Below are 25822 nucleotides of genomic sequence, written 5' to 3'. Positions count from 1 at the left end.
AGTTGTGCTCGTCTCAAGCAAAAATGTAATGTGTCTACAGCAATCCCCTAATTCATTAATTCATCCTAGTAGATTAATGAACGACCAATTTGTAATGACCGCTGTGCAATCCTATAGAGCAGAGGTGTCAAACTCTGGCTCGGGGGGCCAAATCTGGCCCCCAACGTCCTTTTTTGGCCCCTAAAAATCCTAAAAATAAACTGCAGCTGGCCCGCCGCTGCAATAAAATAGTGCCAGCTACTACAATTCCTAGCATCACTCGCATCTATAGACCAGCGGGCTCTCGTGGACTATGCTTGGACCCGCATTGGACTGTTTTATAGACGCAAATAATGCCGGGAATTTTAGTAGCGAAGCTATTTTAATGGAGAGAGAGTTTCAGGGGCAGGCCACTCATAAGGTTTAGCTCCGCATTGGCCGCATCTGGCATTTCCAGCTTTCCCTCAGCTGTACTATTCCTTGCAACTCCAAGGCATGGACTTCATAGAGGAATATTTTTGTTATTATTGTTAGTCTGTGCAAAAAGGTTACCATTGAAATTTAACTTTAAGAAGGCTACAAAGATTTTTTCTTAATAAAAATTAAAAAACATTTTTTATGCCTCTCTAATATAAGCTTGTTCCAGATTGAATGTGAAGCAAAACCTCTTTGTTTCCATATGAAAAGGGTTTATATCTAATGAGAAGGAAAAATTTCTTCAAATTTCAAGGTTGGCCCGTAACTTTGTCCAGGTTTTAAATTTTGACCCTATGTGTATTTGAGTTTGACACCCTTGCTATAGAGGGAAGCACAGCAGGGTGCCACTCATTCATCCTCCCCTCTCCATGCAAAGGAATAGTGCTGACCAATGAGTAGGTGTCTAGGTCTATTTCCAGCGTTATTTCACTGCTGAGGAATAGATGGACACACAGGGACCTTTCCAATGACAATATGATAACAATCTGGGGATGAGAGTAGGAAGTATTTGCAGGAAAACCTGAACATTTGGGGTAATGGGACGAACACAATAGGGGAAAGTGATTTTTTATCAGGGACACTACTCTGTTGAGCATTGGAAAAGAGTTTTCTCAAAGTAAAATATATTGGTGAGGTGTATGGGCATTTCCAGGGACAGTACAACCTCTTTCAGGCTTGCCGTGGAAATCTAAACAGTTAGCTTCTTCAAGGCACATAGAAAATTATTGCTATCCACCCAGGAATTGCAAACCACACTGAAGGTCAATGTGCTTACACACTTTGCCTTTGCTTTTGGAGTAGCTATGTGGTTCTTTCTCCAGCAACCACAAAGCCAGAAGCAACAAATTGCTTCCAGGAGCCATGCAGAAACCCCAACACAAGTGCATGCAAACTTGTACACAAAATAATTTCTAATCACTCCCATAGAGATGTGGTTGGAAGTAGTTGGGAGTCCAGTTAAACTTTTGGTATAAAAGGGGCTTTAAACAGATTCAAGGGAATCTTGAAAGCATTTTCGCTTAAACAACTGCGTGAGTATCTATAATAATAATAATAATAATAATACAAATATACATTTTAAAGTAATCTAATTCCCATTCAATTTCAATATTTAATCATGAACAGATGTCTATCACATCAGTGAATTTTTGAGTTAAGAAGTAATGGGTTAGAAAGTAACTAGTAAATCACCCCTAAATGGGTTAGATTAGATGATAATAAACCTCTCTCTAACACTATCCCAACATAAAAAGAAAGTATTCTATAATAAATCAGTGTAAGTAAATTGCGGGCTTTATTAATGGGGAAGTAGTTAACAATTCATGAATTACATTTATAAGGACAATACCCTGCAGTGATTCTGAGAAGACAAAGCAGATGGACATTTTTGGCATAGTTTTAGCACTGTTTTGGAGTGCTTTGACCTTGATTGTTTTCCAGAGAAAAGTACTGTACTGCAAAATCGTTTTCTTTTCTTAACTCTTAAAGGTTACTGCAGATATCTGTGATACAATTCTTAAATGATATACCACATAGCCTGAAACCTTGCAACATTGATTGAATTGTAATGTTTAGTTTTATTTGTATACTTTTTTCCTTTTATTTGGAAATGATTTTCTTAGGTGGAATCATTTTTTTTATACTTGTGAGTTTGATTAGCTTATGTTGATTTGATCATATTGCTTTTGCCTTTTTGATGATCTAAAGCCGAACTCCAATCAAATAGAAAGAATATATATATATATATATATATATATTGTGAGGGGTTAAGCTCAGGATCGCCTTTACTGGGGTCAAAGGACACTTGTCTGATTCCTCCAATTCAGATCACACACTGAGGTAAAGGTGTTAAGCTGACTTGTAGTCAGGTTTATTTAAAGGTTGCTGATATAATATCAAAAATAACAAAAAAAAACCTTGCCTGTCCGGCACTTACTATACATCAAACATCCCTGTCTATCAGCTGGAGGGCTTCTCCCTGTCAGCTCCAAACAAAGCTTTCAGCAACCTTGTACTCAGGTCTGAGTTCATTCACACAGTCCAACTTTCTGTGTCCCCAGGCAGACAGAGACTGACTTCCTGGCTCTGTTATAACCCCACCCTCTGTGCTGCTTCATTAATTACCTCGCAAGTGAGTTTTCCACCTGCTACTTCACATAGGAGAGGAATCTTGGGCAAATATACCTCCCTTCTACCACCAATCCTGCATTGGTGTCACAGTATATATATATTGTAACACCAATGCAGGATTGGAGGTGGAAGGGAGATCTATTTGCCCAGGATTCCTCTCCTGTGTAAAGTAGCAGGTGGAAGACTCTCACCTGTGAGATAATTAATGAAGAAGCACTGAGGGTTGAGATATAACATAGAGCCAGGAGCTCAGTCAGTAGTTCTGTTTGGAGACACAGACAGGGGCTCTGTGTGAGGGAGCTCTGCGAAGAGACACAGACAGGGGTTCTGTGTGAGGGATCTCTGCTTGGAGAGACACAGACAGGGGTTCTGTGTGAAGAAGCTCTGCTGAGAGATTTAGAAAGTCGGTCTGGGTGAGTGAGTTCAAGTCGGTCTATGTGCGTGAGCTCAAAAGTGAGTAGAAAGGTTGCTGAAAGCTTTGTTTTGAGCTGACAGGGAGAGGCCCTCCAGCTGATAGACAGGGACGTCTGATGTATAGTAAGTGCTGGACAGGCAAGGTTTTCTTTTGCTGTTTTTGTTATTTTATCTGCAACCTTCAATAAACCTGGCTGCAAGCCAGCTTAAGGCTTATACCTCGGTGTGTGATCTGAGTTGGATGAACCAGACAAGTGTCCTTTGACCCCAGCAAAGGGTCAAAGACTATAGTCACCCCGTATGCTCCTATTGGCTATTTTTACCAAGAAGAAGAACCACCATGGTTTATTACAACTGAACAACAAATCCATTGCCTGCAGGCTTTTCTTTGAAGATTAACACCATAACCTAATAACTTTCAACAGCATTTAATTAGATAATTGTAAATATTATTTTTACTATGTACTTTTTAAAAAAATGTGAAAACACTGCTATTATTAATGTGCTAACACATTTTGCAAAGTTATATAAGTAATGATTAATAATAATTACACATTTGCAGACAAGAAAAAGTATGAAATATGGCCTAATACAATCACCAATGCATATGCCCCGTTTCAAGAGTTCACCCTCAATGTTGTGCTGTGGAAATTTTGAAATTGTGGATTTTGATTTCACTTTAGACCCTGGTGTCAATGAACAAATATCAAATATCAAATCAAATATAGAGTTTAAATACCCCCAGTAGAACTCAGACAACATTAAAAACCTAAGAGGGGTTCTACATTTTTGACACTTTAGAGAAAATTGATTAAGATCTACTTTTAACTTTTGTTGTTGCAGAATAAAAACTGTGAATATAATCACCAGAACAGGATTTGCTTATATGACTGTATAAAATCCTATCTTTAAAAATTTTAGGTTTCAGTATTTTTATTAATATTTAGTATTCAGAAATCAACAGGTGTATGTGTACGTTAATAGGTGTATTCATTAAAGTGTACCCAAACTCAGAAACATTTGTGAAAACAAAACCTATAGTTGAGCTCCCAACACAAAGGCAAGTTCACATATATCCTTGATTGTCCTACCAAGCTGTTTTTAACAGGTTAGGACTATTCTTTTTGTTATGTGAGCTCATTCAATAGTGCTGCTGACACGTTTCAATAGGTGACAAAATAAAGTTTAATCACACTTTTTTATTTTATTTTAGAGGAACATAGTGATTCTTTAGATTCAGAAAAAAGTGTCCGATTCATGTGATGTATAGGTGAAGTCTTTTTTTAGAATTTCAAGAAAACAAGATGGCAGCCCAGTAACACAGAGACAACACATTAGGCCTGATTCATTAAAGCTTTTCAAGACTGAAGAAAATATACTATCATGGGAGTACCTGGATGATACAGGCAGTCTGGAATTGATTTAGTCCAGGATTAAAAACATTTGGCAACTAATGGCGAATGTTTTAAGGAAATCCATTACAGGTTTTCCCATAATCTATATTCTCCAACCTTGGAGTTTTAGGAAATCGGGCCCATTCTAGAGCTCTGTCCAGCAAGGTTTCATAACCCTGGATGCTAGTAAATCAGTGTTATTTAGGTATGGCAGAGATGAGAAGTGAAGAAAATGTTAATCTAGTTTGCTTTATTAAGGAAAGTCCCTATCAGCAAGTAACCTGATAGTGGCCTGGAAATTCCAGACAGTAAGTGGTGCAAACTGTGGTTTGTTATACTGCCAAGTTAGATACCATGGCCTCAGATGTAGATGTGGAAATCATGATTATGTTTAAATGGATGCTAGATAAATTTTGGGGACAACAGCTCAGATTACAGTTCTGGGAAATGCAATTAGTACCTTAGATACAGCTCCCATGATACCATCTGGATATTAGTTAGTGACCCTTCTGGAATAGCAAGGAGCATGCTAATAAACCATAAAATGCTGGGCATGAATTTATAAAACTATTTATTTAGATAATTCTCATTATATGATATTGTAATTACTCAAAAGCAGTATCTTGGATACTTACCGGTTTGCTTTGCAAAAAAGAATGTAGTAGCTGGTAATTTAGTAAAGTATTTAGGTTTAGTAAATATGAAAAAATAATATATATATTTACATAAATCTTTCTTTATTTTTTTCTCTCTCTCTCTCTCTTTCTTTCTTTCTCTTTCTCCCTCTCTTTCTTTCTTTCTTTCTTTCTTTCTGTCTGTCTGTCTGTCTGTCTGTCTGTCTTTCTTTCTTTCTTTCTTTCTGTCTTTCTTTCTGTCTTTCTTTCTTTCTTTCTGTCTTTCTTTCTTTCTGTCTTTCTTTCTTTCTGTCTCCCTCTCTCTCTCTCTTTCTTTCTCTTGCTCTCTCTCTCTCTCTTTCTTTCTCTTGCTCTCTCTCTTTTCTTTTCTTTTTTGTCATTGTCACAAGTAGTTAAGTTTTTATAGTTGGAAAGAGGTCTTAATCCTTTTCTTTGAAAGATTTCCAAACCATTTATTTTAGCTATTTAGCATTAGTAGGAAATCTACACTGTTTCCAGGAACTCAGTGTGAGTTGCTTAGCTGCTAATACAATATATGCAATCACATCCCTTTACCTTGGTTTAATCTTTTAAAGTATAATTCTATATTATAAGACAAGTTCAGAAGATAGAAATATATCATAATATCATAAAAGGTAGATAAAAAATAAAAAAAGATTTCATATTTTGTTGTATCTAAAGCCAAAACCTTTTTTTTAATGTTGGATGGAGTAGGTTAATGTTAAAGATTTATTTTTTCATCTTTGTCCCATTGGGAAAGTTTCACTTCACTACCTGTCTTGTAGAAAGGAAGTGAGAAAACATTTTTTTGAAGTAAAGTAAATCCCCAGAATAAGCATCTCCTGCAACTCTGTTTCTATGTTTGTATTTCCTGCTCATAGTCAGTTTGGGTGACAAAGGTCACCAGGACAAACAACGAGAGTGACTGAATAAATCAGATAGCAATAAGAAGCAGGCATGGAATCTAAAACCTCACAACTCTATTTTGGCTTTGATTGCATTTATGCAAATTCAATTGATATGACAGTTGGCTGAACCAGAGAATTCTGTGCAGAATTTTAACACTATCCCCATAAGAAATAAGCAAGTGGGATGTTCAATCAGTGGCATCTTCCAAAAATTGACCATTAAAATAAATATCTTAAGCAACTTTGAAAACAAACGTGATTAAATTTGTCTTCAATTATTTTTCTAACTAATATTGTTATTTTGTTGAAAGAGAGCTGAAACCTCAACTTTTAAACTGGTGATATCATGATGAGAAGTGTAAACTTTCAATGCATATCTGGAATATTGATATACCTCCTTGTAAATGCAAGATGGGCAACAGCATCAATGATAACTGGTAGGTATTAGAAGACCTTATTATTTTAAACCTCCCTTGCTTCCACTCTTACTGCTTCCTTTTTTTTTTCTTTCTTTATGCTTGACCATAAAAACTTAAAAGTAGAGTTGAAATGTTTTTGGCAACATCATTACAATTTATAGTATGATCATAAAGGTTTTTAAACCAGGCAAATCCTGAATTGTGTGAGGCACATTGAATAAATCTGCATGAAAATATTCAAAATCAAATAAAAAAAAAGGGATTCTCTGCCGTTTCTGTTTCTCTTGATAAAAAAGTAAAATCCTGTTAGTTTTGAAAGTTTATTCAGAAGGGAAGGTTACATTTGGTACTTTTCCTGTTTTTTTTCTTCCTTTTTCCATTGATATTTCATGACTTTGTCCCACCTCCCCATTTTCCCACTCATGCCTAATTATTTGTTCATGTCTGGAACTATAATATACAGCTTGTTTTTCTTCAGGGCACTGTACTGTACAGTGTCAGATTTTGTTCCAAAAGAAAACTCCCTTTTTTCTGACTCATGTTTCAGCAATACTATTTCAATATTTCAAATTTTTGTTATATGCTTGTTTTCTATGCTATTTTATTGTATTCTTTTTACTAGTTTTAAAAATAAAAAAAAAAAAACAGGCTTTACAAAAAAAGACAAAGTAGAAATGGAGGATATAGAAATGCATACGATTAGAATACATTGAGACCTTCGTTGCAGTGCATAAAGGATCCAATCTGAATTAATCTGCAAATTCAAGGCTTTTTAAACTAAAACTTTAAATTTAGACTGCCAAGCATAATTATCTTACACATTAAGTCGTTCACTTACACATTTGCACAAGTAGCGTTTTAATATTAATAGAGGCATTACAAGGAATTATAGGAGACCTTCTTTGCTGTTATCTAGGAAAAACAAAAAGACTAAACCAGCAGAAGAAACTTTAAAAGGAATACAATGCATTAAAGCTGCATTTGGTGTTGCAGACAGCAAACTTACTTTACTCCTAGGATCTAAAGAAACTTTTTTTTTTATAAACAACAAAATCACAATAAATGATAATGAAAATTCCAACCAATCCAACTTTGACTGCTCTTTTAGTTGACCCACCTGCCAACGTCAGGGTTGAAGATCTTGGATATTTGGGAGTGGTGGACATAACTTGGGAGCCTCCAGTTTCACTAAATAACAGTCAGTGCACACCTCGCTTTGAGTTACAACATTATGATACCTATGAACAACGTTGGAAGGTAAGATAACATTTATTTATGATTGTAGATTTATATTTGTTTATTTGTTATTGTCATATGGCAGTTAAAAGATCTGCATAGACTTCTACATTGGCATATTCAATTTGCTAATTAGTCATTTGACCTGCACCAGGCACATAAAAAGTGAATGTGTACACGCACTGGGCATGCACTCGCTGAAGGATTTTGCATAAATAAATTAAGGAAACGCTCTTAATATTTATTATAGTGCTTTAATATTTGATATGATTTTTGATGATGTCTGCTCACTTGCAAAGCGTACTAATTGTGAACGCAGCAAAAACTTATCTAATTTTATGTTCTGTTTTTACATGTATTTCAGTATTTGTAAGATTCTAGAGAGGTAAACTAATTGACAAACTCTGATACCTTTAGAATTATTAATTAAATTCATGAATTTGAATGCATAAATATTGACCTGATATGGCGATAATGAGTATTTTACTGTATATTATGAAGAATGTAAGGTGCTGGAACAGGTGAAGGTGGTTGCAAATATTCCAAACTCCCAGGTATACAATAACATAATCAGAAAATCTGGCAAGGAGTTGGAACAGCCAAGATTTAAGAGAATCCACCATACTAGTTATAGCTAAATATGTATGTGCACCTCAAGACTTTACAAGGCATTAATAAAAATTAACTGTGCTTTAATAGAAACTACAGTTATCATTTTCCCCTGTCCTAAACTTTCTTCCGGATGTATACACAAAGATCAAATGACTTTGTTGACCCCTTTGTTGATGGATTTTTTAGCATGATATAATTATAATGGCCCAACCTATGAGGTTCCACTGACCATGTTTTCTGCTTTAAATATATTTGAATGTAGTTGTCTCATACCAACCATTGCAATGTTCATCTGGTGGTGACCTTTATCCTTTAATTCTAAATTCTAATTCTAAACAATATGCCTTATAAATAGAAATGTTATTGTGCTATATATACACAATATATATATATATATATATATATATATATATATATATATTGAATCGTTAATAATATTAATATAGAACAAGACCAGACTGACAAGAAGATGTAATGCGCCTGGGCACACAAACCACAACCAACTCCAGATATCCTTATCACGTTTTATTATTGTCATAAAACAAGACAAGGGTTAGGTCCGATAAGCATAGTACAGGAGGGTAAGGCAAAGGCAGGTCAGGAACAATCCGAGGTCAGGGCAGGCAGCAGACAGGAATGGTCACTAACAATTCGAGGTCAGGGCAGGCAGAGTTCAGGCAAGAGTCAGGTTTCAGACCAGGTCACTATGGAAATGACAAACGGGATTAGCATAAACCAACACAAGGACGCACCCAAGCACACTGTGTTCACAGAGGCTTAAAGCGGGCAATGGTGGTCAGGACAGGTTGTCCTTAAATGGCCAGAGTGACCAATGACCTTGCACCACCTGACACCATTTGATTGGAGGATAACTGAATCCCCTGGATTGGCCCCAGGGAATTCAAACTAACTATGTCCCACCCCACGGCGAGGCAGCCAAGTGCCTCATACTTTGCACATCCAAAGGAGTGCTGAGAATAGGAGTTTCTGTAACCAAGTCCATAGAGATGCAAGGGATGCTGCCTGGCCGAACAGTAGTTTGGCCAGGACGGATCCCTCCGCCTGCAGAGAGAGACACGCTGCGAGCAGGGCAGCAGCCTCGGCCATGCTGCCTGCTGCAGCGGTGTCTCCCTCTGCGGCTGGGTTCCCCAGGGACGCTGCGGGCTCGCAGGATGTGTAAGTTCCTTACAGAAGAAACTTTTATTAGCCTGGCCAATCTAAGGATTTTACTGGTTGTAAATGTATTTACCATAGTGCTTTTTATTCCTAAGGATTAAATGATTCCAAATGTATGATGTATGACTTTACCTGGAATGTTGGTTTAGTCTTTTCTTTGCAAATAAATAGAGGCCTGCCCACTAATTTTTTTTTTTTTTAATCAGAAAACAATGCAGTCCCAAAGATTCCAGAATATCCTAAGTTTTCATGTCACATATGTCCCTTTTTTTCTTCTCAAAGTCAGTTAGGACAAAGCAACAAAAGTACAGAGCAGCATTTAATTTTGGGAAGGAAATTGTGATAAAACTTCGAACTTACTTGAAAGGAGCATGTACAGATGATAAGGAATTATGGAGCAAATGGATACTAATAAATGACTCCATGCCTATGCAAGGTACCGTACATTAAAACAAAACAATTCATTATCATTTGAGGTTACGAATGATAGCACACCACAGCAACATTTGTGAATGAATCTAGGGTACTCATTTTGAATAGAATTATTTTTTAATTTGTTATTTTTTAACAGGTATAAATTAAACCACAGTTTTCTTTTAATCAGAATGCATAAACAACATTTGTGAAAAAAACTAAACCTTTTTAGTTTATTTGCAAAACCTATAACAAAGTCTTAAATAATAATAAAAATTGTATATCAAATATAAATTTACATTGCAAAATACATTATAAAGCAACTGTCATTCTCAATTACTCCACTTGGTGGAGCTAATTTACAACAAAAACAACCTAGCAGCTGCATGTCCCATTTAGACATATAAACATTCAAAATAATTGATGACTGTTGTTGGCATCCTGTATTCATTGTAAGCATAAACACCGCCACCTAGTGGGCCAATTTGGAATGACAACTGCTACTAAACCATTTATTTCCTATATACAATCTTCATTTACAGAAAAGTTACATGCAAAATGTAAATCTCCTCCTGTTAATCCTTGCAGGTGATCCTGAAACAAGTGTAAAAGACTTTCATTGTATCTATTACAAGTTTGAAACATTGAAATGTGAGTGGAAAACAGGAAAACTCAGCAATAGTAACTATGAGTTACAATACTGGTATGTATTCTTTGTTCATAAAACAGTCATCATACAGTTTTTGCTTTACACTTTTTGTTTTTGATGGAGTATGCTGGGCCAAATTTAAAATTTGTGCTGCATGCCACTTGTAATGTGATGATGCCCCTACTTGACCAGTGTTCTCCCCAGAGCCTTTTAGCTGGATCACCCACCCGGCACTTTTCAGTAACCTGGCTGTTTTTGGGTGGTTACTGAAGATACGGGTCACAATACAGGGGCCACGACCCACTTACAATTTCTTCCCACCCAGCTTCTGCTGAAATATTTGGATAACCCACAACTTTTGGTAATAGGGATAAATGGTAAAGAGTCTGGCTGCAGCATTCATAATAGATTGTAGAGGAGAGAGTCGGGTTAGTGGAATACCAGAGAGGAGGAGGTTACAGTAGTCCAGACGAGAGATGATAAGAGTATGCACAAGGAGTTTGGTGGTCTCTGGGGACAGGTAGGGGAGGATTTTGGAGATGTTGCACAGGTCCTAAGGCAACTGAAGGGTTTCATTTCAATATTGTAGAAGGGGGAAAACACAATTTTTTTATTCCCAAATTGGGCCTTTCCATAATATCAAAAACAATTACAGCATACAGCTCTGTGCCGAATTTAACCACTGATCATGTTTGGATTTGTTCAACTCGAATGACTGATGGTCTAGTCGAATTAGTGATCAACCCAAACCCGAACATCAAGCCTACTTGGTCACCAGTACAAAACTAAATCAGCTCCTGCTCCCTGATATTTGCAGTTCTGCAGTGTTAGCATAATTTGGTTCCAAAGGGTTCCGCAGTGATAGTTTTGATTACCAACATCAGATGCTTCTTGCACTTAATTATTAATAAACAGGACTTATATAGCAGCAACATATTACATAGATACAAAAGAGCTTACAATCTAAGAATTTTGACTTTACCTTTGAAGAATCGTTTTAGACCTGATCAATTTTAGTCTGCTTACTTTTTTCTCTGTGCTTATATTTCTTTTTTTGAAAGGCAAGATGGGATGCCCGGGAAAAAGACCTGTGATCACTACTTGAGAGCAACTGGAATAAACACTGGTTGTGTATTTGAAAAAGAGAAGCTTCAGCTATTCTCCAGCTTGTTTATTTGTGTCACTGGAATGCCTGGCATGAATCCAATCAGACAATCATACTTTAGTTTTCAGCTTCAGAATATAGGTGAGACATCAAGATATTACAATGTGAAATGGTAGTGTGACATTTACCAGCACACTTACCTGAAAATGATCTTAAACTTGGCAGAATCTGCAAAATTTTAAAAGTAGAAACCTATATCAGGCTGCTCAGTTGTTACTTTTACATTTTTTCCAATAGTTTTTTTCCTTTGTAATAATTAAAAAACTGAGCTTAGAGAAGCTACAAGCATTGGTCCAGAATAGAGCCATATTAAACTCATTTTAACTCCACCAAAAGCCATCTTAATTTCATCTTCACTTTTGAATAAACTGCAATTTGCAAAATTTCTTCAAGATTTTAAGGGGATGAAAAGTATAAGGGGTCTATTTATAAATATTTTCAAAAATTTCTAAAAATCACCCAACTTTTACCTAAATATTACACATTTTTTTTAGATTAAATGTAAATATAAATGTGTGAATTAACTTTTTACTCACATTTTTTCTAAATAAATCCAATGTTTATTATTTTGGGTAAAAATTGGTTGAAACTTGAAATAGAAGCTCAGTTTACCTTTTTTTAATTTATTACTGTAATTTGCAGTGTGTCTTTCAATAGTTACAAAACTAGGGCAGTGTATCCACTAAAAGAACCAATTTTTTAAACATGATATTTTCCTAGAAAAAAGGAAGACATTTCTGACATGAACTGCAAATACAAAGCTTTCTGGGGGAAGCCTTGAACAATATAATCACAATGGCACAGTGAAACCTTCAATTAATAATTGTTAGCAATTTTTTAACTATTCTGTATTGAACTAATGAACACTGTATTTTATTTGCATGAAATGACTGTAAATCCTGCAGATCTGATTTTATTATAAGCTCATGGAGTACAGTGTTTTATTGCTCGAATAAAAGTTAATGTAGTGTGAAATGTAAACAATATCAGATTCTTATTATTGTAAAAGGTAAACCTGGCGCTCCAGAAGATGTGAACATTAGTAAAACCCAGAATGGTGAATTAAAATTGGACTGGAGGCCACCCATTGGCAAAATTCCTTCACATTGTTTAGAATATGAGATTCAATACAAAGAGAAAACGGACACATGGATGGTGTGTATTTTACTAAATTTTTTCTTTTTGGATATATTTTTTGCTTCTAATACTATTTCCCATTTTTCCTTTCCTATACTTTATAAGGACCTGGATAATTTTTTTTTTATCACATGGTTTATTGCAGTTTTGTTGGTTGTTTTTTATTAAGAATTAAATAAATTTAGTTTAAATAAAGTATAATGCATTTAAAACATTAATAATGTTTAGGATAGAGTAAGTTTAGTTTTAAGCCCATGTCATTTTCTCGGTTTGCTTCCTATTGGGCATATATTTTCCTAACTTTTTGCCTTGGACATTTGTCACATGACCGTTTTGTCTAGGTAATTCAGATGTTGGATTTAAAGATGGGGTGAAACATTAAAGTGTAAATTACTTTTACATAACTTTAGCTTTGCCTCAGACCTTTAGATGCAAATGATATTCCTGTGGAACTTCTTTCCTTGTTTTCATATCAAGTTTGTGTTTTCTGATAAAGCAGATCATAGTTGAAGTATTTTTGTTTTACTTAAGTAGTTACCAATTAAAGTAAACATAAAATAAAGTAAACTTACTCCTTAAAATCATTATCATTTGATCACAGTTTAATGGCTGACCTAGAAAACATCAAAACTCCTGAATTATTATACAACCTCAAACATTTCCAGTAAAAGCTGAACTTATTCCTGTTCTGTTTCCACATCCAAAATCCCCGTTCCTTCATGTTGTTATAGGGACCTAAACTGGTCTGTCAGCACTAAATTGAAATCTGATATTACTGGTTTTTACTATTTGCAAATATGTACTGTTCCCTGCTTTGTCTTTCTCAATTACCGAAAAGAATTTGCTTTTATTTTGAAGATTTCTTTTTAAAACTGATCTGTTTTTCCAGACAATTACAGAATGGAGGGAGACTACTTATAGTTTTAATATATCTATGCCATTGCATGAACTCTGTGTCCATATCCGTGCCAAAACAAACAGATACTGTGCAGACGATGGATACTGGAGTGATTGGAGCACTGAAAGCTGCTGGGAAGGTAATGTGTAATTTGTACTAACATTATGGGTCTGATTTATTAAAGCTTCCCAAGGCTTGAAAGGATACATTTTTAGCTGAGAAGCTGGGTGATCTAAAAAAGCTGTAATGGATTTCTTCAAAGTCGTTTGCTATTTGTTAGCAAATGTTTTGAATTCTGGACCAGATCCATTTCAGGTTGGCTGGATCACCCAGATTCACTGATAAAAGTGTACCCTTTGCAGCCTTGAAGAGCTTAAATAAATCGGACCCTATTAGTCAGAAAAAATGTATGTGAACCAAACAGAATAAATGTAATAAGAATATCTTCAGTATTGTCTGTCTACTGAAGGGACTTCTGTTTGGAACCCATCAAATAGAAAGGAAGCAAGGGGAAATATTCCAGATTAGATATACCTGCATGCTGTAGATCAGTGTGCTTCATACAGCATTCACAGTCATGAGAAAAATTTCATATCAGGACATCAGGTTTTGCATATCGGGACATCATATGGGCCTTAGAAGGTCGTACAATTAGGTAAGTGCAACCTCAACAACATGAATAACAACACATGACATATTACAATAAGTCAAAATGCTGAAGCAGTGTTTAAAAAATTAGGTCGATACCTTCCACTTCCATAGGAATTATATGAATAGGCAGCAGCCAGGTGTCGCTAATCAAATGCACTCGATTTATTGATCATCAGCATCTATAAAAACAGAACTTATGGCAATATAGTTACATAGTTACAGGTTGAAAAAAGACATAACCCCATAAAGTTAAACCACTAGGGAAATAAACATATCAGAGATAAAAAACCTTATACATAGTTGATCCTAGTCTGAAGAATTCTGGGGTGTGTTAACATAATGCAAGAAGGAAAGACATTAACAATGATCTTAATGAAGCGACCGCTGCTGTCCAATAATCTGGAAAGGGTTATATGGACATTTACAAGAATTTGAAGTCCAACATTTTACAGTGAGAAAAAATATTCACAAATGGAAAACATTCAAGACATTTGTCAGTCTTCCCTGGAGTGGACATTCCGGCATGATTCACCTAAAGGTCAGAATATGCAATGCTCGGAGAGGTTGCAAATAGAGCTACACCCCAGGAGAGCTGTACACAAAGGTCAAAACACTGATGCAATATTGTAGAAGAAGAGTGGGCCAAAATTCTTCCACAAAGGTGTGAGAGACAGTCATAGAAAAATGATTACTTCCAGTTATTGCTAAAGCTGGCTTTACTGGTGAATTGAATCACGGGGTATACTAGTTGTGTGTTATTTTACACATGAGTTTTGAATTTGATCAGGACTAGATGACTTTTTATTTAATACAGAAAGCCCTAAAACTTTTAGACTATCTTTTTCTCATGACTGTAAACCTCCGAAAAGTTGGAATTTGTAGTGACTGGAACACCAGATGTACCAGCACAATGGCATTATTCTCAATATTAGAATTTGTTGGGCAGCATGAAGGCTCAGAGGTTAGCACTCTTGTCTTTACAGGGTTGTGTCCCTGTTTCGAATCTTGGCTAGGACGCTATCTGCATGAAGTTTCCTCCCACATTCCAAAAACATGCAGCTAGGTTGATTGACTTCCCCCAAATTGACCATAGGCTTGACCATGACTATGAACTTTTTTTTAAAATGCTGCATAATATGTTGTCGCTATATAAATACTGTGTAATAACAATACTAATAAAAGGAAGATATGATATTTCTTATCCTCAAGTTGACCATTTCCAATGGCTTTTACTGTAATCCTCTAACCACAACAATCTACAACTTTCTGGTAAGTGAGTACAATTAGTACTTCCTATAGGAAATGTGCCAGTGTGCTGGTGAGCTCATTTTATATTCTAATGGGAACACGCAACAGAATTGATGGCTGTTCTTTCCTTCCCTATTTTACTGAGTACTACAATAAAAACATCTTTTGCTGGAATAAGGCTTTAAAACACGTCTAAACTTGATAACTATTTACAGTAATTTTTGTGACATGTCATCTACGTACGGTAAACAGCGTTAGAACATTGAATGTTTGTGTTGGAGGATCTCATCTGACTCATACTGTTAAACATCAATACTAGGAATTTAGTCAAATAAAATTTTCAGTGATATGGAATTTCAAAGCTTTAATCATTTACCTGATAAAGGAAATAGTGGTCATTAGTCCTGAGGCCAAATGTCACATATTTCTAAACCAAATTGGGACATAACTAACAAAAATTCAGTTGCTTTGTTCTATCGAGCACTAAAATGAACATATTTTCCCAAAAAAAGGCTTTAAAACAGGTTCATGCCTGTTCACTATTCATTTTTATAATGTGTCAGCTATGTGAAAACAGTAATAAATCATCAGGATGGATTTAGCAAGGATAACTCATATTCTCTTGCTGATTCACACCATGAAACATTATCCAGCCATTTGGTAAACTATTCTCAAGGTGTTTTGATCCATTTTAATATATCCCATTCAATACATATTACTTGGAATGAATGTGTGATTTTACATATCTATATTATGTAACATATATAGTGATTAATGTACTACTAGATTGCTTGATTGTTATATATATTATGTGCTTTGTGTTTTCTGATTTCTATTCAATTTTTTATTCTGCTTTTCTTTTGTCTTTTAAAACTTTAGTGTTCGCTATTTGGAAGAACTTTCCTTCTTCTAAAAACAAATCCTTCTGCCCGTTACTATCAATCATCCCTTATTTTTGGTCTGATTTAAGGATTTGTTCTTTTCTCAAATAAATGTACCAATTACCATCAAACTGTACTTATAGTACATTAGACTAGTTGACCCAACCTATAAATGGTGAATAAGCATTTTGAAAAGCAATGATGAAAAAGCATTTTTGTGGGTTTATCCAAAAATGTTCTATTTATGATTGATTCTTCACATAATGGGGTGTTGCAGGCATGTGTATTTTTACATCCTTTGTACTAAAAGTAAAATTAGAAGGTATGAAATACTGGTAGTTAGAATTTTGTTTTTTTCTATGATTGCAAAAAGATCCAGTCCAATGTTATTTTATGTTATTTATGCCTTTCTCACTCATCTTACTTTTCTTTTTTTTGTAGCACTGACTAAGCATCCAATGAGATTATATAAAAAATAATGCCCTGCAGCAACCCCCCCCCCAAAAAAAAAAAAAATAATTTTTAAACTATACCCATTATTTTGAAGTTCCATGTTATCACATTAGTTAGGGAAACCTCACAGTTCCTACTTTAGAAATTTTAAAAACTTTTTATTGGCCTTCTTAGTGGGTCTACCTAAAAAAGCAGAGAATATGATATTCCCTGGTGAGAATCAATTATTACAAATGAACCTGGAAAATTCCCAAGAGGGAATGTTTGGGGAAATGTCTGATTTCCTGTTTTATAAATTAAGCCCAATGAATCTGAACACATTTACCAAATACAAAACCATTAATTTTAAAAGTTCAACCAAAGATTTAATATTCTTTTTATATCCCTAGAACACTATGCCACTGCCAAGACAGACTGAGTCTTGATTTATGCTGAACTAGCAGATTCCATATGGATTCGGCATTGGGCAGATGTAGTAGGCAGATGTCTGCTCTCTGATGATTTAAATTATGGCAGTGAGCAAGTATATTTCATAGATTTTTATAGTGCAATAGGGATTGCTTGGTTCCTCAGAAATAAACTGAAAAGTAACAACTAAATGTAACAAAATGTTTAAATAAATATATATATATATATATATATATATATATATATATATTTATATTAGCAGCATATTATTTTTTATAAGAGATGGTTTTGTTCTGATTGGCCTATCCTGTTATAAAGCTTACATCTTACCTGTGAGATAACTAGCAAGCCATTCCAGGCCAGATGGGATAAAGCTTTGCCTGTGTGTTTTGGAAGTTGTGTGGTCTGCTTTCTGTGTGGTCTAGGAACTGTATTAGAAAGCCGTTTGATCTCCTTTACTGGAAATAAAGGTATTTTTCTACGGCTAATAAAAATCTACTGGAAGGTCCTTTTCCTACTAAAGAGCCACATTTTCCTACTATAACCAATATACCTTTTGGCTGGAGATAGCCTTTAAATGTGGCTGAAAGTGCTCAAGCTGCTTTAATTGGCCTTTTATATGAACACTAGTGAAAGAAGAGATGTTGAGTATGAAACTATAAAAATACTGGATTTGTTTCCAAGTTTCCATTTCATTTTCTCTAGACTTCACAAATAATGCACTAAAGTCAGCTTTGCTGCGATACATTTTTAAACCTCCTATGCTCATCTTGGTATATTTGATGGTAGAGTAAAAACATGAAGTTATTTGTGGAATATCAGTGCTACCATATTCTGTGGATAGAGTTAGCTGTAGGTAGACTTTGGATCTGCTAAAAAAAATAAATGCAATATTTTTCTCTCTATCTCATTTCAGAAGTGTCACCAATACCTGAGATAAATATAAAGTGGGTCTACTGCACTGGCATTGCAGCAGCTGTTCTATTGGGAATATTTGTGATTGCAGTGCTATATGTAGTCATAAAGAAAAGGTAAGTGTCAACCAATGAAGCATTTTTCAGTAGTAATAATGTAATAATTTCTTTGAGGGAAAATTGTGAAATTAAAATAGCTTGGAAAAGTGATCAACCCAAACTGGATGAATTTATTTATATATATATATAAATATATATATATATATATATATATATATATTTTATATTTATTTAATTAAATTTCAGTATTTCTGCCACTTTATTCATTGCTGCTTACTGTATGCACTTGCTTAGCAATGACTGCATATAACTTTTTTTATCTGATGTCATTATGTACAATACAAGACCAGTGTTCCTGCAATGTAACGAGGATCCCTAAGGCCCATTCATATTCCAGTAGTGCTGTACAGTAAAGAAGAGCAGCAAATGCTGGGTCATCATGGAATGTATTTTATTTATCATCCCCCTTGAATACAAATTAGCCAATAAACCTTGAACCTTGAACTTGAAAATGTGCCTTGAACTTGAAAAATGGGCGAGCATCCCTTTCAATATATAGGGTTCAAGAATAAATATCTAATTCGTATCATTTTGCTTTAAATACACACTCTGTATGAATTATAATACTAACATTATTATTATTATTTTTTTTTTTAGGCATTGGTCAGAGAAGTTACAGCACAAAGCTAAAACATTGGTATATTGATCCTTTTGATGCTATGTACAATATTACGTATCATGAATCCTACAATACAATCATATAGAAGGCAGCAGCAAGATTTATGGAAATGTATTCCTTCCGTGTTACACTGGACTTTACACAATCTAGCACTTTACAAAGAAGAGCATTAAAAAAGCTAACTACAGTTTCCTAAGCAAGCTGCCATTTCGGAAATGGTCATCTTTTATGCTGTTTATACTTTCTTTGTTCTTATATGAAGCCTTCTACCTGTACCCCTTAAAGGGGAATTCTAGTATAAATTGAAATTGCCTATCTGGTCGGCACCCTTTTTTGCACAAAGATGTTCCACCTGTAAGCCATAATCATAATTAGAAAAAAAGAAGTGCTATCTGATAGATATTTCCATTTTTATTAATATTTATTTGTGTTTTGTGTATTTTATATGCCTTTTTTCAAAATATGTCGTTCTGCAAATGGATGATTTATATTTTTAAATAAAACCATGTAAACTATAATATTGTATTCTACCCAAGGCACCTCCGAGGTTTGGAGTCTGCTTTAAAACTATCGAAACTGGGTATTTGTTTTTGTGTGGAAAAAGTGTAATACATTTTTTACCATTTAACAAAAGAAAAAATTGCTGCATTAGGTGCAGGCACCTAGAGCTGCTTGTAAATACCTGCAGCAGCCCCAAAACCATCCAGTTACAGCTGGGTGGCAGGCACATGTCTGTTCCTTCCTGTCTACTGTGTATTCCTGTTGGATAGATTAGTGAATGATGGGCCAATTGGGATAGGAGACAAAGGTGAGTTATGGCAATACCTGCTGATGGTTGGAGCTTTACCTGTCCTAATGACCTGGGATTTGACCATAACTATAGGATTTGAATGATTGCTTCAGGCACTTCTGAGTGTCTGCACTTTTTCTTTGCACCAGTTTTTTTTTCTTTACAGAGTCTCCTAAAGCAGTGGTCACCAACCTTTTTGGACCTACAGACCACTAAATGCACGGACTCCGGAACACGCATGCGTGTGGAGCCGTGTGTTACTCAAAGGGAGAGGAAACTTCCCTCCGAGTGACGCCATGATGCCAGAACTCGCCCACTCTCCCATCAAGGGTCTGAGCATGTCATTGGTGTGAACCCCCCCACCTCCCTGAGCTCACATAGTCTGTGGCTCTGGCCGATGCGCCCCCCAAGTGGGGTACTTTTTCTGACCCCACGGGGGGGCTTAACTGACCAGAGCCGTGGACCACCAAAACTTGGTGACCGCTGTCTTGAAGGAGAAACTGTTACTGTGCCAATGTTTATCAAACTAACATTGTCTTATACCCCTTGACCAGCTTATACTCAGTTTTCCCTCAACTCCTCTCTCCATGTGTGACCTCATCCCTGTGACAGTGCTTTGATCTAGAAGCCAATGGCTAAGCCCAATAACTCTTGCATAACCCAAAGATTGCATCATTTCCGACCACAGCATTTGATCTTAGTTGACAACAGGATCTGCAAAGAACGCAGGAGCAGCGAAGGAGGAATACTAAAGTGAGGGAGCTGATTTGGGCATTGACATTGGGCCTGGTTTAGAAAAGCTCTCCAAGACTGGAGAAGATACACTTTCATCCTGAGTGATCCAGCAAACATGGAATGGATTTCCTAAAAGTAATTTGCTATTTTTTAGCAAATGCTTTCAATCCTGGACCAGAACCATTTCGGGTTTGCTGGATTAGCCAGGTTCACTGGTGAAATTGTATCTTCTCCAGTCTTGGAGATCTTTAAAAATCAGGCCCATTGTCACTTTGCCCTGCATGATAATTTCACCTACTACTAGGGATATGACATGGCCAAACCTAATATATTTCTTGCTAAATTTGTACTAAGCAGCCACCAAAATCAAATGACTAATGACAATTGTATTAACTGCAAAGGATCATGTTTTGTCTGTAGTGACATCTGAATCATTGTGCATCTTAAATCAGGTTTCTTTTCTTTTGAAAAGTGAACCTGATGGAATGCTATAAATAACAAGTCTACTCTGATCATCATTTCTTACTTCTTTTGTAATTACATTATGTATATTATGTTACATTAATGGACATTTTATATTACATATGGTATATATTACATACGATGGATGTTTTATGTTACATTGTTAATAATAAAATGTATTCTATGCCAGGGTAATATAACAAAGGGGCATAGGACTATGTAATCCTTAAATTCCTGTATCTAGCAGGTGAATCTTTGGGCTCTTTCCTACTTCCTAATCTTTGGGCTCTTTCCTAGCTGTTGATTCCTAGCTGCTCTCTTGACAAAATGCTGTTGTTATTAGAATTAAATAGCACAAGCTCAAATGTTCTGTGCAGAAGCATTTCAAGCCCCCGGAGACACCGGGACTGATGTGCTATGTATGAGAATAGCAATATAGTTCTACATGTGACACGGGGCAGCCTTTGCCGTTTTAAGTACATACGTATAGTAAAAATAAAAAATATTTTAAAAAGCAATGCTATATTCTTTGTTATGTAGTACCACTATTTAAAATGGTTTTTGGGGGATATGACCTTTATTTTCCAGCTTACTAGTCTTAGTAGCCTTGCAGTACTTTTTAGGATCTCAGGGCCTTGATATAAACTCCCACCATTGCTGCTGGCTTGTGTTGGGTTTAAGTTAATAATAAATATGGAAAAATAGTATTGGAAGCTATAATAGTAATTTTAAACTGGGTCAATGTCAGCTGCAACTTCTTCAACACCTAACAGCTATATTATCTTTAAATGATTTCTTCTGATTTGTTTAATTTCTCAACACGCTCACTATAAGGCCCCTTCTAATTCCAGGCCCGAATGCTGCCATATAGTAACATCACAGGTTACATATTCAAGTTTAAAAAATGATTAAGACATCCCATTTATTATAACTAGCTATTTAAATTCTGTCCATTTAGGAAAAGTAGAAAAGTAAATATTTTCTATACTAAAGGTGGTGAAAACAGTAAAAAAAAGTATTTTCCCAGTAGAAAAATGTTTGCTCTTTTTTTTCAAAATGAACATTTGTCATGAGTTGTTTTCACTTTTCATTTTCACTTGTAGCCTGTGTCAGACAGTTTTTGGATATCAGCTGATTCAGACACATTTCTTTAGTAAGAGTAGTGTTGATTGTCTCCAAGAAAACATGAACATGGGATCAGATACCAGAAACATAAAAGCATCGAGGGTCAAAAGTGGATTCTGTTTAACACTTCTTAGTATCAAAGCAGAAAATATGAAAGACAAATTATTTCTGAAAAAAAACAAAAGTTTGCTTGAATATGTTTTCAGATACCTTTAGCAGTAGACAGAAGGACAATTCATTTAGCAGGGTTCTATGTTTTCTGTATATGAAAAAGAATGGCAAAGGATAAAGGAATGCTTCATTGAATACCCATGGAAAGAATATAAAGAAATTTGTCCCTGGTGACAACACATAAATCAAGGTTTTTTTTGGCAAAGTGAGTTAAATTCTTTAGGGGTCCGTTGGTTATAAGAAGGTAAATACAAATTATTTGGGTACATAAGATATTTCCAAAGTTGCACTGTAGGCGATAACTGTAGATAATCCAGAGCCTGTATGGGCTGTATTAGTGAGTTTTGTTGTTCTGACGCTTTTCACTTTTTGGCTTTCCTAAGGGAAAGGCTTCCGAGAAGTGAGGTATAGAAATAACCCAATATGTTACCTTCTAAGTAGGAGTGTATAGTCCCAAGGTAAGGAGGGCATGTCCTGTCAGTGGAGACCGTTAAATTAATCTAACTCACTTTCCCTGATTTATTTGTTGTTACTTATCCCCAGGGACACAACATTTCTTTATATCCTATTCCAGGGGTTGGCAATTGATTTTCTATAAACAGTACAGGGAGTGAAACCCAGAATACATATACTGGACCCATGGAAAGAACAGCTTTCCAAAAACTAGTAATGGAGCAAGGTGTTTTTATTAGCCTAATGCATCCAGTCAGTGGTATTTGGTCTTCCTGGCCCTGGAATCGGACACAACAATAAACCTCTATGGGTGTGCAATTTGTAGTGAAGTATGATTTTATATTTTCATTTCAATACATTAATAAAATAACTGTAGGAGTGTTTGGGCAGTATCTACCAAATTTAGCAGTTGTGAACTTCCTTTCACAACTGCTGACACAAAATCAGCAACACAGAAAATGTCAGCAATAACTCACAGGGGTCCTGGGTAATTAAAAAACTCATGCTATAAATTGTCTCCAACATTACTTCTGTTTATTCTTGCCCGAGGTTTCCATTTTGTCTAAAGCCCAGCAGTCTCCTCTTCTCTATTCGGTCTCATAAACCTATATTTCATCCTGCAATTAAAAATGTAAGCTGTTAGATCCCTGAATATTTATCCTGTCGCTGGCAACCCCTATTTAATGTACAGCACTGTGTAATATGTTGGCGCTATATAAATCCTGTTTATTATTAATAATAATGATAATATTATAATAATAATAATTGGCTCAGCTAGGAGGATGCAGAAGCTGTACAGTGCCAAGGGGCACAATGTAGTAGTGGGAGAAAAAAGGCAATCAGGGAGATTAGATAGTATTCTAGTATGTCAGCTCCTCATTTTGCATTTTTCTGGCAGCATAGTTTGTTTTGTTACCTCTTCTGATTTTTTCTTTCCCATATCTGTCATCTCTTGGCATATCCTTGGCTTCATGTTATCAGCGTACTTGGCTCGCTCAAGACTCCAACACCACTCAGATTTGCGGCACAGGCTGTGTGCCGAAAATAGAAGAAAACTGTGGCTTAGCAGAGCAGGATGGGAAATTGAATTATAGAACTTTAAATAGAATAAGTATTTTTAATGTTTTATAGACCCATAAGTGCCAGCATAGGACAGTCAGTTGAAACCTAAAGCTTAAAGTTTATTTGAAATATTTTGCTTTCTCTGGTTACTGATATGGTATAACTGATTTTAGATCATCACATTAAAATGCAGACAGCCCATGACACGTGCATTGCATTGTTTGCTACAATTTACTTATCATTATGGACATACATTGTGCAAAGTAGACAGCCTTTATTGTTTTAATAAGGGCCCATTCACACCAGCCTAGTCTGCTGATGTATGTGATACGCCGGCACATAAACATGCCTTGCATTTAGGGGCCCCGTATTTCTTTTTAATGTGCTGCCTGTCCAACATTACAATGGTTGGGGAATCTTGAATGCAGCATTATGCAGGAAAAGTGCTGCATTGAGCATTGAAGATTTAATAACTTGGATTTAATGCTTCAATATGCATTGCTAACATTATTTGTTAGTGTATATATATATATATATATATATATAATATATATATATATATATATATATATATATATATATATATATATATATATATATATATATATATATAAATTGAATAAACCATACATTTCCTTTACATACAAAGCTAACCTCCCTGGACTGGAATTTACAGAACAATTACAAGATTTTGCAATTCAAATAACTTCTAATCCCTCTATAGTAATTTTACAAAATAGAACTCATAAACTCTGCACTACAAAGGCAGAAAACCTTTAAAACCTGAAACAATGTTCAAAATTATTAAAATAAATACTTCTGTAACAAGGAAACTAATGCTAGCCATATACTTATAGATGTGATTAAAACAAAACTAAAAAAATATTTAAGGTTTAAAGATTGATAGACCAAAGAATGGACTTTACTGATCAATATTTGATCCATATGGTGATTGGGAATGCCCTGTTTATTTTTAGATTTTCAATAAATTCAAAATTAAAATGATCTAATCTAAAAAAAAATACAGGTTGACATTCAAAAATCCAGCAACCTCTGGACCTGAGGAGTGCCAGATTTTTGAAAATTCCGGATTTTTGAAGGTTATATACGCTGTATATAATAAACTGAAATAAGACTACATGACAAGCAAATTAAATTTTAATGTTTACTATCATTAACATTTTCATGTATTGCTATCACTTTTTTTTTAGCATTTCCACTTACTCTGTGATCAACAGCGCGCAATGTTTGTTTTACACCGCTTTGTTAAATCCATAATGCATACAGATGCAAATAAATGAGAAGGAAAGCACGTGTAAGCAAGACCTAACAGCTGATTCTGGAGTATAGCGCCATCAAAACATAAACAGCACCTTTAGAAAACAGTGTAAATTTGAAAATGCAGTCCGAAATCCATGCCGGAAAACTGAAGGAACCGGATTATCGATGGCCGGATTTTTGAATTTCAACCTGTATCGTGTTTAACTTAAGGTATGCTAAAGTTTAATTGACTTATTTATAGACACTGGTGAGTACATTACATAGCAAACCAAATAATTGGTGAATTCTGTGTATATGGAAATAACGTTTAAAGTGTCATTAAAGTCAAAAAACAAAAACAAATGTCCTATTGTTTTTATTTAGTTTCCACAATTTCTTTATATACTTTTCAGAGGAATGTATGTACCTTATGCCTTTGGCTACAATTCATGCTCCTATCAGAATGTCTTCATTTGTAGCCACCCTATTGTACCGTATAAACTAAAGTGTAAACTTCCACATCTATAGTACACAATGCAAGGAATAACGGGACATGTAGTTTTTTTTATTATAAAGACCGGGCTTTTAGTCTTTTAGTCTTGTCTTTTAGTGTTCAGCTAGAATAAGTGGAAACCACCAGCAACCTCTACACAGACTGACTGCAGAAAATAGAACATCAAAACAGCAAATAAAACCAGAAGTGATGTTTTCAATTTCTCCTACTCCTCACGTTATCCAAAAACTAAAATACAGCATGTATGCTGATGTAATACTTCTATAGTAATAACAAAAGTGCTTGACATCAGGAGCATAGTACAGTTTAATAT

General features: G+C 35.2%; 1 protein-coding gene across 1 annotated transcript; it reads left to right on the top strand.

Annotated features, from left to right (window-relative positions):
* Positions 1-5752: 5752 nt before the first annotated feature.
* On the top strand, positions 5753-21442 carry IL13RA2 (interleukin 13 receptor subunit alpha 2). Its single transcript, XM_072429838.1, has 9 exons — positions 5753-6374; positions 7465-7613; positions 9663-9816; positions 10383-10497; positions 11505-11689; positions 12618-12763; positions 13635-13782; positions 18201-18315; positions 18916-21442. The coding sequence occupies exons 1-9, from the start codon at positions 6284-6286 to the stop codon at positions 18962-18964; spliced, it is 1152 nt and encodes a 383-aa protein (XP_072285939.1). The 5' UTR covers positions 5753-6283; the 3' UTR covers positions 18965-21442.
* The last annotated feature ends 4380 nt before the right edge of the window (positions 21443-25822 follow it).

The sequence above is a fragment of the Pyxicephalus adspersus genome, chromosome Z (assembly GCF_032062135.1).
Source record: "Pyxicephalus adspersus chromosome Z, UCB_Pads_2.0, whole genome shotgun sequence".
Lineage (NCBI taxonomy): Eukaryota > Metazoa > Chordata > Amphibia > Anura > Pyxicephalidae > Pyxicephalus > Pyxicephalus adspersus.
Note: the sequence above shows the minus strand (reverse complement) of the source record. Positions and strands in the feature narration are given on the sequence as shown.